General features: G+C 40.2%; 1 protein-coding gene and 1 pseudogene across 1 annotated transcript; both read left to right on the forward strand.

The window, feature by feature from the left end:
• Nucleotides 1-4,385: 4,385 nt before the first annotated feature.
• Nucleotides 4,386-5,454, forward strand: LOC104420420 (annotated as a pseudogene).
• Nucleotides 5,455-13,745: 8,291 nt separating this feature from the next.
• Nucleotides 13,746-15,021, forward strand: LOC108955181 (ethylene-responsive transcription factor ERF011). Its single transcript, XM_018862396.2, has one exon. It carries the CDS (start codon nt 14,165-14,167, stop codon nt 14,696-14,698), a length of 534 nt encoding a protein of 177 aa, XP_018717941.2. The 5' UTR covers nt 13,746-14,164; the 3' UTR covers nt 14,699-15,021.
• Nucleotides 15,022-16,191: the final 1,170 nt, after the last annotated feature.

Below are 16,191 nucleotides of genomic sequence, written 5' to 3' on the forward strand. Positions count from 1 at the left end.
ATTTTGCACTTAGCCCTAAAGTGAGCATTGTGTACCACTTTTAGCATTTCTAATATTCTTTTATTAACATTTCCACTTCTAGCATTTGGCCAATCTATCAACTAGTCTAGCCTGCCAAATTATTACTATTGACTTGATTATTTTGGCTAACATCTCCATTCTACAAGATTCTTACAGGGGGTTAATTAGCCTAATTGACATTACTATATGAAAAAAGATTAGGAAGATACTGTGGTGGCTTAGAGTTCTCCTACAATGAATAGTTGGAAGATCATGACCTTGACAAGGCAACATTCATAAGGGTTTTGTAAGAATAACAGTCTTTAGGCTACTATAAGAATAATAATTTGTTGTGAATCACAAATTCTTGAATGAGTAAACCCCATAACAATTTATAATTTTTGTTATTTTATTTTTTAATGGTCCAGAGTACACTATTACTCTCATAATAGATTAAAAACTGTCACACAATCATTTCTTCATTCATAACATTAACGATTGTTAGCTTGATCATAGTGGATGTGTGAGTCACAATGTAATTAGCCATCTCACTCTGCTATTCCTAGAGTAACCTCCTCATAGTTGCCATCACACTAGGATTTGGTGCTATCTTTCTTAATTGCTCTTGAGTAAGATGCTTGTGAAGATCAATTCCCTCATGTCAACCTTCTTTTGCCGCTCTATTAGCAATTGAAGATTCGGAATGTGCAACAATTTCATTTCCAATATGTGATACTAGATTGTTGTTTCCAATAGCATTGTCTATCTCTTGTTGGTTTTTGGTCCTCACCATCAAAGCTTCCTCATATCAACAAAATATGTCTCATCAAGCGTATTCAAAAAGATATTTCACCAAAAAATTGATTAAATATCTTTCAAGTATAATGGATCGATTAGTAAATTAACAAAGGGTTTGTATGGTCGTTTGTTGATTCTTGGACAAGAGATGTAAATGATTAGAAATCGAATAGTACTAAAACTAATAATATTGCTAGCATGTAAAAGTATCGGTAAGATAAAGATGAATTGAAAGTAAAGATGAACAACATGTCTTGTTGAATAGTTTGGCAGTCCTTTACAAAAAAACACACTTAGGACATGTATAACCCATAGTCTATAGTTACACAAACATTACCGAATTTTAATCCATGAATAACTTCCCATTGCTATCTACGGCTACAAAAAGTTACACTATATCCACCATCTTGACAATTATATCAGCTCCACTGCCTTAATGGTTACATGATAGTGGTGATCTTGCATCTTTGCTTCCAATTGAGAGGTTTGCATACTCACACTTAGCTGAAATCTGGAACAACTTGTTGTTGATCACTTCGGCAATCAACTTCTAGTCCTAGAGATGACTCTTGTTGACAACTTTCACTCTTTATTGTTGATGTCCTTTGCTATCAATAAGATCAAGTTCACTTTTGCTTGACAAAATTCCATTATTACCCACTATGCCTATTACTCATCCATTCCAAAAGTTAGTCATTTTTTAGTATCAACAACAAGGGATACGCTTTCGTGCATATAAAGAAGAAAACAAGAGTTACTCGGTATTGTGCTGGGCAATGCTCCTGCATGCTGGGCTTTCCAAACCCTGATATTATATGGAATAGGCTGAAAAGGACCTAGAAAAGGCCCTAGGTCCTTTTCAGGCCCAACTAAGCCCAATACTAAAAATAGCTTCATCATTTCAAAACTTCCTGTCAAGCTATAAACATCGAGCTAGGAGGAGTGCATCCATGTCACCATGCAACATCTCGTGACACGACAAATCATCCCGTGGTATGTCCACATGCAACACAACGTGTCACTACACTACACGTCGCAATACACGTGAGCTATTATGACAGAATCTTACATTACATGTTGCATGTGCCCCATCATTATTATGCTCATACACGGAGTCATTACCTTGACGTAGTAAGATGCAAACTTTTTTTTTATTATTGCCTTTCTTGATAAATAAAAACCCCATACATGTTTCCAAAGATTATATGATAAGGGAATTTAAAGAACTTAAATGCAAATGTGGCACATCCTAACCCCTGGCCAAGTAACCATTAATCTCTGAATTCGGACCCAGTGGCCGTACCAAGACAGTTCCTTTTCCTTCCTTTTCAGACTCGCAGCCGATTTCACTACACGTCGGTGGAGAAACTGGAGCTTCTTTGCCGGGGCTTGTTGGTGCTTTGAGGATGGGAGGTCCTATTACGCTTTCACGAAGTGGAGCTGGCAATTTGTAACCAAGAGCTTGCAGTTTTACCCAGGTTCATGTTGTCCAGTTCATATGTTCTTGAGTTTGTTCGGGTTTGAATTCAAAGCAAAAATTTCTCTTGCCTTTTCCCTCCACCATTGAAAATTTTTCTTGCCTTTTCCCTCCACCATTGAAAATTTTTCCAGAGCTCTCTCATGGCGTCTGAGAATTCCACCAACAAGAACGCTGTTCTCCAGAAATTGAGGCAAAATCAGAGAATGAGGTTTTTCTATCCGCCTTCCTCTCCTTGCGTTTTATCGTGCCTCTGAGTGGTGAGTCAACTTGTTTTCTGGATCTGTTGAATTGATTTGGCAAGCCGTTTCTCATACTTTGACATGTTGGTGGCATTCTTTAAAGTGGCATTGGATTTAACATGTGATTCAGTTTCTTGCAATGCTAAAATCCGACTTCAAGGAATATGACAGTAGAAGATCCAAACGGATACCCAGTTTTCTATTGGCATTTTTTCCTATCTTTGTTTGGTGCGTTGCCGCTGTTGGAGTTGGTAAAACCCTTCTTCAAGCATGTTCCGCATGCTAATTCGATCTTTCTTCATTCTTTACTCTCCAAAAATTCACTTGGGTACATTTTGTCCTCTGAAACAATCAAGTTTCCTAATAACTATATTTGCTAAAACTCTTGGGAGATTTTATTCCCCGATTTCTCGGGTATGCTACCACATTATTTTTCTGAAACTTATAGGTTGCAGATGCAGACAAACATTAGCATGTTTATCGTCCTCACTTCCATGAAAAATCCCTGAAGCAATTAATATCCTCTTCAGTTTTTGTGACGACCCAGACCCGGGGCAGTACGGAGAGATGGACTAAAATCGCCTCGGCAGTACGTGGGCGAGGCTAAGGGCATTTCTCCTGTCCCACATCGCTTAGAGGGGGAGTCATTGGAGCCTTTATAAGGCTTGGGTCCCTTAATATGAAAGACACATTTTAAAATCGTGAGGGAAAAGACCGTGGCTGGGATGGCGATTCGTCCACGCTAGGGCGGATGACCCAAAGCAGACAATATCACACAATGGGGCCCGGATCCTTATAAATGGTATCAGAGCCGAGAGCTGACTCCCGCAGCGTGTGGAACCACAGCGAGGGCACTATGCCTTAAGGGGGGGGGAGAATCTGATGACTCAGACCCGAGGCAGTATGGAGGGGGGGGGGAGAATCTGATGATTCAGACCCGAGGCAGTACGGAGGGACAGACTAATATCGCCTCGGCAGTACGCGGTTTCTCCCCTCCCACATCGCTTAGGGGGGGAGAATGTGATGACCCAAACCCGAGGCAGTATGGAGGGACAGACTAAGATCACCTCGGCAGTACGCGGTTTCTCCTGTCCCACATCGCTTATGGGGTCCTGGGAGCCTTTATAAGGCTTGGGTCCCTTAATATGTGTGACGCGTTTTAAAACTGTAAAGGAAAAAACCGTAGCTGGGATGGTAATGCGTCCGCGCCAGGGCAGGGACCCAAAGCGGACAATATCACACAGTGGGGCCCAAGTCCTTACAGTTTCACTATGAAGGCCTCGGTTGTTCTTGTTCCTTCCTTTCGGTTTAATTCTGATTATTCGTTGTTTTACTCATGGGAGTTTTCATGCCCACTGGGTTTGTTGTATCACGTACACCGAGTGCTCGGCAAATTGCACTTATTTTTGTTTGTACATGTTTGTAACAGGAGCAACTTTGGAATCAACTATGCTGTAACACTGAAATTGCGAAAGGGATGTTCACCCAATAGAAAAAGAAAGATACATGTGAAACATTCTTTGAACCCACCGGAAAGCGCGTAGGTTCTGGAGTGAGAATGCAAGCCTTTCTTTTGTCACATTGCTCTTTTTACCAGATAAGCTCTATTATTGGGTTTCTGAAAAAGAATAACTAAAATTAATTTGGACATCTCATAGCACCTCTGTTGTCTTTTCTTTTTGTAGCGTTTCTCATTTGCACTCACCTGTGCATATTGCCGATGACGATAATGTGCATCATAATAAGTTCCAACTATTAGAGGCTTCATTCTGTTCAAACGTGACTTCTTTGTCGTTGGATCTATAAGAGGGCCTGAAAAGCAGTCTTGGTTGGATGGACGCATGATCACGAGGCATATTGACGCTCCGTGCTCATCACAATTGTGCAAAATTAGTGTTTTGTAGAAGTGAACTTCTGGTCCGGCAATTTGTTTCTTTCTTGCTGATATGCTAAAGGGGGAAAACATTGTAGCATAACAGAGGTATGAAACCGTTTGATGCCCGTTGCCACTTGCAAGACTCAAGGATCTTGCGTATGGCACCGAAATTAATTGAGTCAGCCCTTCAGTCTGGTGAAGTAGGTGAACGGGGATTATCCTTGTGCCATTCCGAACTTCGGACTCCACCCGTAGTTTGTTGCAGATAGAAGCCCTAATTGATTCAAGACATGAAGAGAATTTTATGAGGCAACTCCTTCCGCTGTGGTTGGAGAGATTGGTTTGGACAAAGGGTCTCTTGGAAGGAAGATAGATTTCAATGATCAGGTCAAAGTGTTCCAGAACCAGCTCGAACTCACGAAAGAGTTGAAAAAGCCGGCATCTATCTACTGTGTCCGTGCATTTGGTGATCTTCTTCAGATATTAAAACAGACGGGGCCTTTTCCTCCCGATGTCATTCTCCACTCCTATTTAGGTTCAGCTGAAATGGTTCCTCAGTTTGTCGAAACAGGAGCTCATTTTTCAATTTCAGGATTTCTCATGTCAATGAATTAGTAGAAAGCAAAGAAGACGTTGAAAACAATTCCTGTTGATAGAATTTTATTGGTAGCAGATTCTCTGGATGCGTTGCCAATGAACCTCACATTTGTTATCGATTAGGGTGCCCGTTCTAGTGTGAGTCCCACTGATGAAGGAAGCTCCTAGTCTACATCTCCGACTGAATCTCTGAATCATCCGGAAAACATTCATGCAGTGCTTAATTATGTTGTGTCTTTGCTAGACATGCCTCCAGAAGATCCTGTGGAGTTCAGCTGTACAAATGCAGTCTGTTTGTTCTCTTATGAAGGTTCAAAGATACTCTTGGACAAGTTATAGTTAAGTGCTGAGTTGATGGTGAGCTAGACGCGATAATTGTTCTTGAGTGACTTCAGTTAGTTGGTAGATTTGTATCTAAATATAGATTATCCACGATAGTTTATGTGTTTTATGCGTGATATGCAGGTGTTTTGTTTGATAATGATTATGATTAACACCATGTTCTTTTAGCTTCTCTGTGCGTTAAATTTTGCTGCCGTTTCTGATTGACTCGGTGATGTAGTGTGTAGTTTGTCGAGCAGTTCAAGTTAGCATATGCGGAAGTTTCTCTCTGAGTATTTGATTAAAAAAAAATGTCAATTTTGGAAGGATTGGTGTGTGAAAAGATGGATTTTATACAAGAGCTCGTCACGAAATCTGAGAAGCTCTTAAAATTAGTTTAGCATTAAATTAAATTGGTATCAGGACACCGAAATTTAATCGCTTTCTGGTTATGTTGTCTATTGGCCAAGTTATAAAGTTAGCTTCTGAATGGTTACCAACCTTTAGTTTCTGTTTCCCGTTCTGGTTTGACAAACTTGTAAGTGAAACAATTGAATGATCTTTATTATCATGGGCCTTGCCCCGGATCTGTGAGCAGCAGTGCCATCAGAAGAAGTGGCGGCTAATCTCTACTGGAGAATGTTGTAAACAGTATACTGAGCAGTTGAATTTCTCAATGGACAGTTTTCGTAATTGTCAAGGCACAGGGATTTCTTACAGTGAAAATATGTTGCGAATGTGCAGAGTCGAAATTTTTTTGTTCTGGATGTACTGAAGATGTTGGTGATGAATTCCTTCAAGTCTGCTTGGATTAGCTTGTATACTTCATCCATATCTGAAGAAGGAGAGCCAAGTGTGGCAGCAATTTAATGGTAGATAAGTGACATCATATGCTGTTGTCGAAAAGCAAAGACCTTTCTTTAGATGCGGTCTTGCGGATGCCTCGAGAGTCGCTCGTGCTGGCGGGGCAGGGCACTAGGCCGACTTACATTTTGTTCATGGTTCTATATAGAGATGATGCTCTTAGTCTTCTAGCAGACGGCATTAATCGTAGGAACATTTGCTCTGCCCTCCAACTAGGCGAAGAAATATGAAGGAACACTAGAAGTGCTTGGAGTGCACTGTAGTCCCCATAGAGGGCATGTTTTATCTGTGCTTGGGACCGTACTGGGAGCACTTTTCCCGTTTGGCCTCCACGCACCTAGGCATAGGATTTGTCCCCGAATGCCGCCATATGAATAAAGTCAATTAAGCTCAGCTTAAGTGGCCTCTTGGTTCATGCACCAGGAACAAATTAGTCTCAGGTTTTCACTGCAAGTCGCTGGTCAAGAGAGGTTAGGTACCAGTCGAGAAGGCTGATGGCGACCGTTAAGAAGAAGGGTGAAACGAAGAGAAAGGCCGAGCGGAGAAAGAGGACGGCTCTCTATCAGAGTAGATTAGCTTGGCTGCAGGGCAGGGCATGGAATCTTCTCGTAATCATTACAAGCTCCTGTGTACCCACCCTGGTGTCTCCAAATTCTGAACTCCATTCTTACCGCTGCAACTCCAGAGGAATATACCGTTAAGTTCCCAGTTCCTCATGGAACCAAGATTCGAGAACCGAGGACTGGGAATTGGACTGAGAATCAAACTAAGAACCTAGTACAGATTGTCTAAGCGATGAAAAGTTGGAGCTGGGTAAAGTGATGTTTATATATTTTTATAATATAATTCATTTATATTTCTAATAAGCTAATACTTTATTTAATCTCTTCTTCTTCTTCTTCTTCTTCTTAAGATATGGATTATTTTAAAGAGGAGATTATCATCACTAAATAGATTTTACAAGTTGAAGTGGATTGAATATATGTTGCGAGGCTTTGTAATAATTATTTTAGTTTAATTAATACTGACTTTAATTTGAAAAATTATTAAGTCACTAATTATGTTTGTTGTTTCTTTTGATTTTTGGCGGTTAGAATTTGGAAAAAAATTTCACGGATGATTAAAAAATGAAGTTCTACAAATTATTATGTATTTTAAACTTTGTATTATTTATTTTATTTTACGTGTTCATCTTTTATGAATTGTTATTATTGACAAAAGAAAAACTTCTATTTTTGTTGTTACATTCACTTTCATTTTGTTTAACTAAAATAAAAGAAAAAAAGAAGAAATTGTCGGTTCTCAAGTAAAACTAAAAACCGACCATAAGAACCGACTATGAAACTTGTGATATAATAGGTTCAAATGTATATAATATAGGTTTCAAATTCCACAAAATGAAAAACTAATTCTGATTGATAAGTTTGAAATCGCTCCCTTAATCTAGAGCCAATTTGGTCTTAAATTTTTTTTAATTTTGTAAATGTAGTCTCAATACGATTATTAATGGCTCTAAAGGGTCCTCTTCTTCCGCCACAGCCTTACGCCGCCCTCTCTGGGAAAACAGTCCTTTTTATTTAACACCTTGCTCCTCATTTCAGAGTGGACGAGACTTGGAGAAGGGGTAACTTTGACTTTTGCCCTCATGGTACTTTGTCCTGATCTAACATCATCTCAGCTGCCCAACATTGGTCTGACGAAAAATCATGACTTTCTAGAGTACGCTGGGGTTGGCTCATAAACGTCACTTGCCGGCATTTCTCGTTCTTAACTAATTTTGACTTTTCGATACGTTTTGTTTTATTTTAACCAAGTGAATGGTCGGCGAAGTTTACGAATTCACAGTGTCCTTTTTGTAGTCCAGAATACGACAGCAAGCACAGCCCAAAAGATGCCGTGGACATAAAACGCTTTGACAATGACACCGATCGATCCCCACATTTTCCACTGCCATTCATGACTTAACTTCCTCGTCAGTCCTCACATGAACCGACCCAGTGCTTTGTCAATTCGTCCCAATCTGTATGTACGACTGTTCAAAAGTTCTTATCGTCTCGACATGTGCAAGCTCTCAAAACATCAGTTGGCCACAATAAAAAAGGAGCTGAACTCTCTCAATCATTTTTTTTGCGCCCCATATGGAGTATCTCCCTTTTGGCAACTTAAAAGAGAAAAGTCAGTTTTTTTTTTGCCTCCAATCCTGGATGCTTACTCATCCGGTGAGATACTCGATATATCTTGTTAACACATGCCCCAAGACTATTGGTAGCATGCCTCAAGCCTATCGGTTTCCTAAATTAAAATCTCCGATTCTAAAGGAATGAGATTTTTTTTTTCAAGTTACTTTCTAAAGCAGAACGAGAATGCATTTTTGGAAACGTTAACATTTCCATGGAGTTTATGGGTTGTCGTATGCTCCTTCCTTTGTTATGTACTCAGATTATGATATTAGTATTATTAATACACACTTTGAGACCACTAGTTATCTTAAAGTCTTTTAAAAGGTTCGAAATTTGTATTGATGTACTTTGGAAATCGGGAAGATGACATTTTTCAAGAAAGAACCTACTTTGGAGATGAATGTCCATGTTTCCCTAATAAAATCAATGAGGGCTAATAGGTGCTCTGTGGGCACTCTTTTATGTTTTGCTACAGGGTCTTGATAACAAGTGGCACTTTATATTTCATAAGTAAAATATCTAAATCCCCAATCCAAGTCTGTCGCCACCCTCCTCGACCACCGACCACTGCCCTTGCCACGTTGGACTAACTCGCCGACACCAATGATACCACTTGTTGCCATCTCACGTTGCCTCGGTCCCATCTTTTTTTCCCCAAGTCGAGTCCCTTGCTTGTTGCACGCCCCATGCTCAAGCGCCTATGGCCGTGAACCCATGTCGTATCGTAGAGTTTGGCCCAGATCTGGTGGGCATGTCCATGAGCCACCAGATTCGGTGGTTGTGGCCGCGATATCAAAGCTTAAGCGGCCACGGTGGTAAACTTGAGATCTGGGGACCATAGTCGCGAGCTTGAAGCCAAGCGGCCATGAGAGAGAGAGAGAGAGAGAGAGAGATGTGGTTCGTGTGTGTGTGTTGAGAGGAGATAAGGATAATTTGATCGAGTGAAGGTGCAAAACTCAAGGAGTTGACTTCACCATGGTCTTCCTAGACCTATCAACATGGGTCATAAACCCACTTATTAACCCATGAGGTGAATTGTTATATTGGTCAATCGTATTGAGTAAATGGATTTAAAAAGTGGGTTGTAAATAAGTTTACAACTACTTAGACCTAACTTACTTCTCTCATTTTTTACTCGATCTTGCGATTGATCTCGCTCTTCATTCTCATTTTAGTTTGGATATGATTTTTCCTATATGGGGTTAAATATTGAAGTGTTTTAGTAATATGAGTTGAATTAGGTATGGATAAATAGATTGCATTAAGAATAAATTAGTCATAAACGAATTCATGGGTCAATTTGGATCGGACTATATATGATCCGAACCAAACCCAACCCATCCCATTTGATAGGTCTAGGCCTTCCTTCCCCTACCCAACCCACTCTTAACCTTTCTCATTGGGAGATACTACTAGTGTTTCTTTTACACAGACTATTGCTGAAGGTATGTCCATTGTATCTAGATAAAAATTCAGTATGATTGTAATCTTGTGTACAAGTAAAATAATGAAAATGCTATTCCTTTGCTTCTACTTGCTAACTTGGAAATTGGAACCTTCACCCAATGACCATAAGGTACGTTGGACTCAATGCGATAATTATTTCATGCATACATAGAGGTAAAGAAGACTAGCTTATCATTAAACTAATCAATACTTAATCCTCGGGTTGCTTAACAAACGTGAAGGGAAATCCAGTGATTGGTTGTCCATTACCTTGAAGGCCTTTAGTTTTCACAACTATCGACGACTTCGGGAGTCAATATCATTTATAATAAAAATTCTATATCATTCTCTACTATTTTATTCCTGTTTGGCAATTTTATTTTGATAAATTAAAAAAAAAAATCAATCCATGTTCATGCCTGCACTAACAAAGTTTGCAACTTGGTGTATTTAACCACTAGAATCATACCTTAGTGGGAATATGCGCGTCTCACCAAGATTTCAATATGGAATTGCTACACTATACCTGTCCTAGATTCCCCTTATCAATGCCAAATTGCATATTATAATTGGTAATAGTTTTTTTTAATGACCATGCTATGATTTATGTCTCTAGAGTTTAGTTAATGCATGCATCAACTGGCAAAATTTCATCATAGATAGACATGTTAAAAATCCATGCCCATGGCCTTAAAAGTAGGCATAGGACTTACGAGGCTGCCCAAAAAGAGGTAGCCCTCCTTTCATCAGTTGTGAGTTTTCTAACTATAGTCACTTATTAAGTTTACTAGTTGTACTTTCTTTCTCCACTTTTGTAGAATCAGTTAGTTGGAACATCTAAAAGGGTCAGAAACAGGCCCTAACTAGATATGACAAGCCAATTTTTTTTGAAAAACTCGAATAGCAGTCAAATAACGTGTTTAAGAATACATACTTGGAAGCATCGAAATATAAAACAGAGCATAACTTTTTGTCACTATAATGAGTTCAATATGATTTTTTATACACATAAAAAAAAAGCACGACATTTTAAATGGAAATAACAAAATTTTAAATAGATGGAAAATTTTGCTAAATTAAGGGTGCAAACATTATTTCAAAAAGTAGAGGTCAGTAAGTGATAATAAATTATGAGCTGCTTTAATATTGATTATCCTCATTCGGAGCAGGGCTGGGTGTGTGATGGCAACTCTTGTCCCTTGATTCAGATGCTCGACAAGGGTTACATCGGTTGTTCAAATCAACCTTAACTTTATGCCAACATGTTTTTCTTATTTATATGAAACTACCATATGCATAAGAAAATTTTATAACTTAGGGACTCGATGGAAGGGAAAAAAAAAATCTAAAAAACCATGATGACTGCTATAAAGTAAAATTCAGAGATGCATGATATCTTTATTGATAATATTTTTTATCGCCAGAAAGCAATAAAGATAAAGTTCATGCAAGACAAGAAAAGCTGAAGGGAAAGTGGACAGATTTTGGGAAGATTCTCACATGACACCTTCGGGAGTTTCAAGGTTAAAAGGCTTGAGAAATAGAAAACAATTTGACTCATCAACAGAAAGAGCATGCCATGGTCGCGCTTTAATCATTCCACAATTTTCTTTGCTACTTTCTTTTTATGTACTACTGGCTTCATCTTATGTTATTACAACCAGTTTTCAATCTACGACCAAAAAAAAAAAAAAACCGTTTGCATTCTTTATTCAAATAAACATATATAGCTGTTCTATCGATGGTTGAAAATAGAAATTCAAAAATGGTTATGGCGTGATCATTTTTCATTCTTTATACAACATATATGGCCATTTTTCCATAATTAGAATTAAATATCTGTTCCATTTTCCACAAAGAAAAATGAAAGAAGCTTTCTAAGTTTTCTCACATACGATGCAAGGATGAAGTTGATTAGGGAAAATGGCATTACTAGTCACATGTCATAACTTTTAATTCGTTTAATTGTTCTAAAATGCTCATAAATGTTCAAAGTAATTTTTTTTCATTTGATTTGATAATGAATAAAGTCACCACAAGTCCCTAAACTTTACAAAATGTGCAATCTAGTTCATAAAATTTTAATTTATTTAATCTAGTCCCTCGGCTTTTGTTGACTATTATATTATAGGGGCAATAGTGAAAATTCATCACATGCACTTTCTTGGTGGAAAGTGCGTGGTTAGTAGTATCTAACTTCTATCTTTTCGTCTCCTTTTCTTTGGCCAATTTTACCTTTTTGTTCTCCTTCAACCTAACTGTTTTACAATTAAAGTAATAAGTACATGAGGCAAAACGGGAAATATTTTTTTAAAAAGAAGTGACAAAATTTGGATTTCAACTTAATATATAGAAGATATTACATAACTTACTATGAAAATACAGTAATAAGCTATTCCATTATATGTTCTACCCAACTATAGCTAAATAATTTCTATGATAAGTTGGGCTAATAAGTTTACATCAATCAACTCGGCTAATAAAAAGCAAGAATTTTATTAAGTCCACTATCGGCATAGAAAATGAATTGCTGACACATAAAATAATTTACATTACGGAACTAGCTCCGAAAACTCATGTCACACTTTCTATGATGGAAGTATCTTTTTGCATTATCGGTGGATCTAATAGTAATGTGAAAAAGAAAAAGCTCACGTAGTTATATTCATTTGAATAAAAAATGAATTTCGAACCACCCTAATAATTTCTTAGTCTCGGCCTTTTCCCTTTCTTTTCATCCACGACGTTTTCTCTAATTTTGTTTTTTCCTCTTTTCATTAGGAAAAGTGTCATTTTCTCCACTAGTTTCCCTCCCTTCGATTCACGCTATCCACAGTTGGTAAAAAAATTAAAGAAAGAAAAGAAAGAGGGAATGTTGTCCCAGGACACGAAAGAGGAACAACGCAAAATCTTGTTGGATCCTATGTTTTTGCCCCATTTATTAGGCCGCCCCCGAAGGCATGTTCTTTTCCCTCTCCGCATTTAGGGAGCGCCCCAGCGGGGCGCGAAATCCCGAATCCGCCCCTCGCGTTTTGACCGCCGGGCAGGCGTCGCGCCCGGGGTAATAAAGTCCAACCGCGCCCCACGCATCGTTGTAGCGTGGTGGGAAAGTCAATTCCTAACGGTATCCCATTCACCGACTACCGACCTAACCCTTGGCAATTGCCGACCTCCCTTTTTCCAAATCATGAACAGATCATTTTCTTCAATCTGCTTATTACTATATTGGGATAGGTATTAAGCCAATAAAATAATAATTACACCTAATAGCAATGACAAGCCGTGCACATTATATTTCTCCCTTTTTAAATATGCACGGCAAATTGATTTGATAGGATTCGATTCCATTTTCCTTTATGATACAAGTCTAGAAAATACCGGGTTTGATTAAGTTTGAGTCTCAAGTACTTTACTGCCTTTTTTTTTTTTTTTTTTTTTACGAGGGAAAACATTGATCTTGGAATGCATAATTAGCTCACTAAGCCTTCGAAGAGAACTCTTAAAGAAAAAAGACTTTTTTCCAATAAGGGCTGTGGGGAAAGAGACGTATCTTATATCGAGAGTATTTATTGAGTATTTTACAAATCGGGGTTTTGAAATTAAAAAAATACCCATTATATGGTTCTTAAATACTCATTGGGGAGCGACCGTCGAAGGTATAATTAAAAGAGGAGCGGAATTAATTAACCTAACCCACCATTAATTAAAGCTCCTATATACCTGGCTACAGCATTCCAAGTGACATTTTTCTTTTATCGGCATTCGAATTTTTGCCCACTTCACTTGCCCACGCACCGCCACCACCCCCACCACCACCACCACCACCATCATCCACCACCATCGCCATCACTTTTTTTTTTTTTTAGCCTTCTCCCCTTTAAATTCCATTAAATTATTTTCCTCCTATTCTTCGAATTAATTAATAAATATATAAATATAATCCCTAAAGGCATTGTTTTTCTCACTTTGCCAAACAGAGCCCCAACAAGAGACCCTAGATGCAAACCCTGGAATTCTCTTCCCCTACCTCCATCATCGTCGTCATCATCACACCCCAGTAGCCACCATAATTGAGGAAGTAAGCACCAACCCTCTTCTTCTTCTTCTTCTTCATAGATTTGTCGGTGAATTTGGATTTCTCCGCTCTCTCTTTCTCTCTTCTTCCTCTTCCGTGGAATTCAACGATGGAGTTCGCAAAAGGTGACGCCTTTCCTCTCCCTTCTCTTCCCTGAAACCTTTTTTGCCCAGATTAGATGAACCCTCAATCGGCCCAAGACCCTTTCTGATTCGAACTCCGTCACTTCCTCTGGAGGATAGAGAGAAAGATTTGTTGTGCCTCCCCTTTTTTTCTTGGTGGGTTTAGATGATGGTGGAGGAGGAAGCGGTTTCGGGGGTCGCCGGCCAAGAGAGCCCGGCGGCGGCGAAGAAGAGGGGGTTGAACGGCAGGGAGAGGCCGTACAAGGGGATAAGAATGAGGAAATGGGGCAAGTGGGTGGCCGAGATTCGGGAGCCCAACAAGAGGTCGAGGATTTGGCTGGGGTCTTACTCGACGCCGGTCGCGGCGGCGAGGGCCTACGACACGGCGGTGTTCTACCTCCGCGGACCCTCGGCTCGGCTCAACTTCCCGGAGTTCCTGGGGGCGGCGGCGGCGGAGGGCGGCGGCGGCGGCGGCAGCTGCGGCGACATGACGGCCGCTTTCATAAGGAAGAAGGCGACCGAGGTCGGCGCGAGCGTGGACGCGGCGCTCAACAGCGGCGGCCACGGATCGGTGCTCAAGAACGGCGGGTCGGGTTTAGGTCACGAGTACAAGGGCTGTGGTGGGTTCTTGCAGAGGGTGGTGGATTTGAACAAGGTGCCGGAGCCCGAGGACTCGGATGGTGAATTCGAGAAAGCTTAGGGGGGGAAATTGGGAAAAAAAGAAGAAGAAGAAAAAGGTGGTCCTGATTTCTCCCTGTTTCTCTCTTTCCCTCTGGCGGTGTTTGAAGGAGGGTGGTGGTCTTGGTGGTGGTGGTGGTGGTGGCTGAAGATATGATGAGGCCTAAGTGGGGTTAGTCTTTTACTGTCTCTTTTTGTTTAGTTTTTGATTTGTTCCTTTTTTTTCACTCTTTCCCCTTTCGAATTTTTGGATTTGGATCAAGAAATTTTGATGCTGTACAAAAAGGGCCAATAGCTAATTAAATTGAATTATTAACAAAAAAGAGACCTTTCCCCGCCTTGCTCCATAGAAATCTTGCCTTTTCCTCTGGCTCAATCTGTCCGAACCAAGAGAACCGAGAAACGAGCAAGAAAGGGTGACGCTGCTTGTCTTGTTTGTGGAGAGAGCTCTCTTTTGAATTTTGTTAGATGGAAATGGATAATGTCATTTCAATTTTTCCAGAAAGAGAGAGAGAGAGAGAGAGAGGCCGAGGAGGAAGAGGAGGGAACAGGGATGGCCTACAAGGCCAGCAGTTGGTGCAAATGGCCAAGTGAACCAACTAAAGTTATAACTACTAAAGTGATAAGATCTTGATTAGGTATTTTTTTCCCTGGCTCACTGTTCCTGATCCTGAGCTGTGGGCACCCAGTGGCCACAGACAGAAACAGAGAGATAGAGGGAGAGGGGCAGGGCTCTGTGTCTTGTGTCTCGTACTACAGTGAGTGAGTGCTTGATGATGAGTGATCATGATGGAGGCCGCAAGTTGGGGTGATAATCCTCAGTTCCCTTTGGTGTCCCCTGAGATTCCCCCCTACCTCCTTGTCAAATCCATCGCGCCCTTTGTCTCGCGACATGGCACCGGCACGTAATCTGTCCGCACTTCAGCACCAGGCCGAACGAGTCCCCCTAGGGCAATACGAGAGATCCAATGGGGGGAAAGGTGGGGAGGGAGCTTTGACTCTAGTAATTGTCTTTCGCAGCTCCCCATGTCGAGGATCGGCAATTCCTATGCACATTTCATGTAGCGGGACAAAATATCGGTCCCGAATTAACTGGAAACCAAAGAGAAAAACGATGTTAGGTGAGAGATCACCTGTCTGTCACAGTGAACCCCCCCTTTCATTTTTTTAAGATCATCGGTAAGTGTGAGGAGAAGGGAAAGACATTCTTAAACAAATGATTTTAGCAAATATCAAGGGCGAAATGTCCAAAGAGACTTGTGTTTTAGCTATGTTTGTTTCCTTTTGGGACAATGAATCGAATCGGTACCCTCGGCGGACTCTTCCAAGCCCTCCTCTGCAGTCCGCACAGTTCTCATCATCGATTGTTTCTTGTCCTATTTATGTGTTGTTTTTTGTCCCTGGATCGTGACAGATGATGCTGCTCACGCTTTTTATCTTATTAGTGAGAAGATAAGTAGTTTTCGACTTGAGCTATGTATTGGTCTCTTGTACAATTGAGATTGCTAACCAATG

Source organism: Eucalyptus grandis, chromosome 9 (genome assembly GCF_016545825.1).
Source record: "Eucalyptus grandis isolate ANBG69807.140 chromosome 9, ASM1654582v1, whole genome shotgun sequence".
Lineage (NCBI taxonomy): Eukaryota > Viridiplantae > Streptophyta > Magnoliopsida > Myrtales > Myrtaceae > Eucalyptus > Eucalyptus grandis.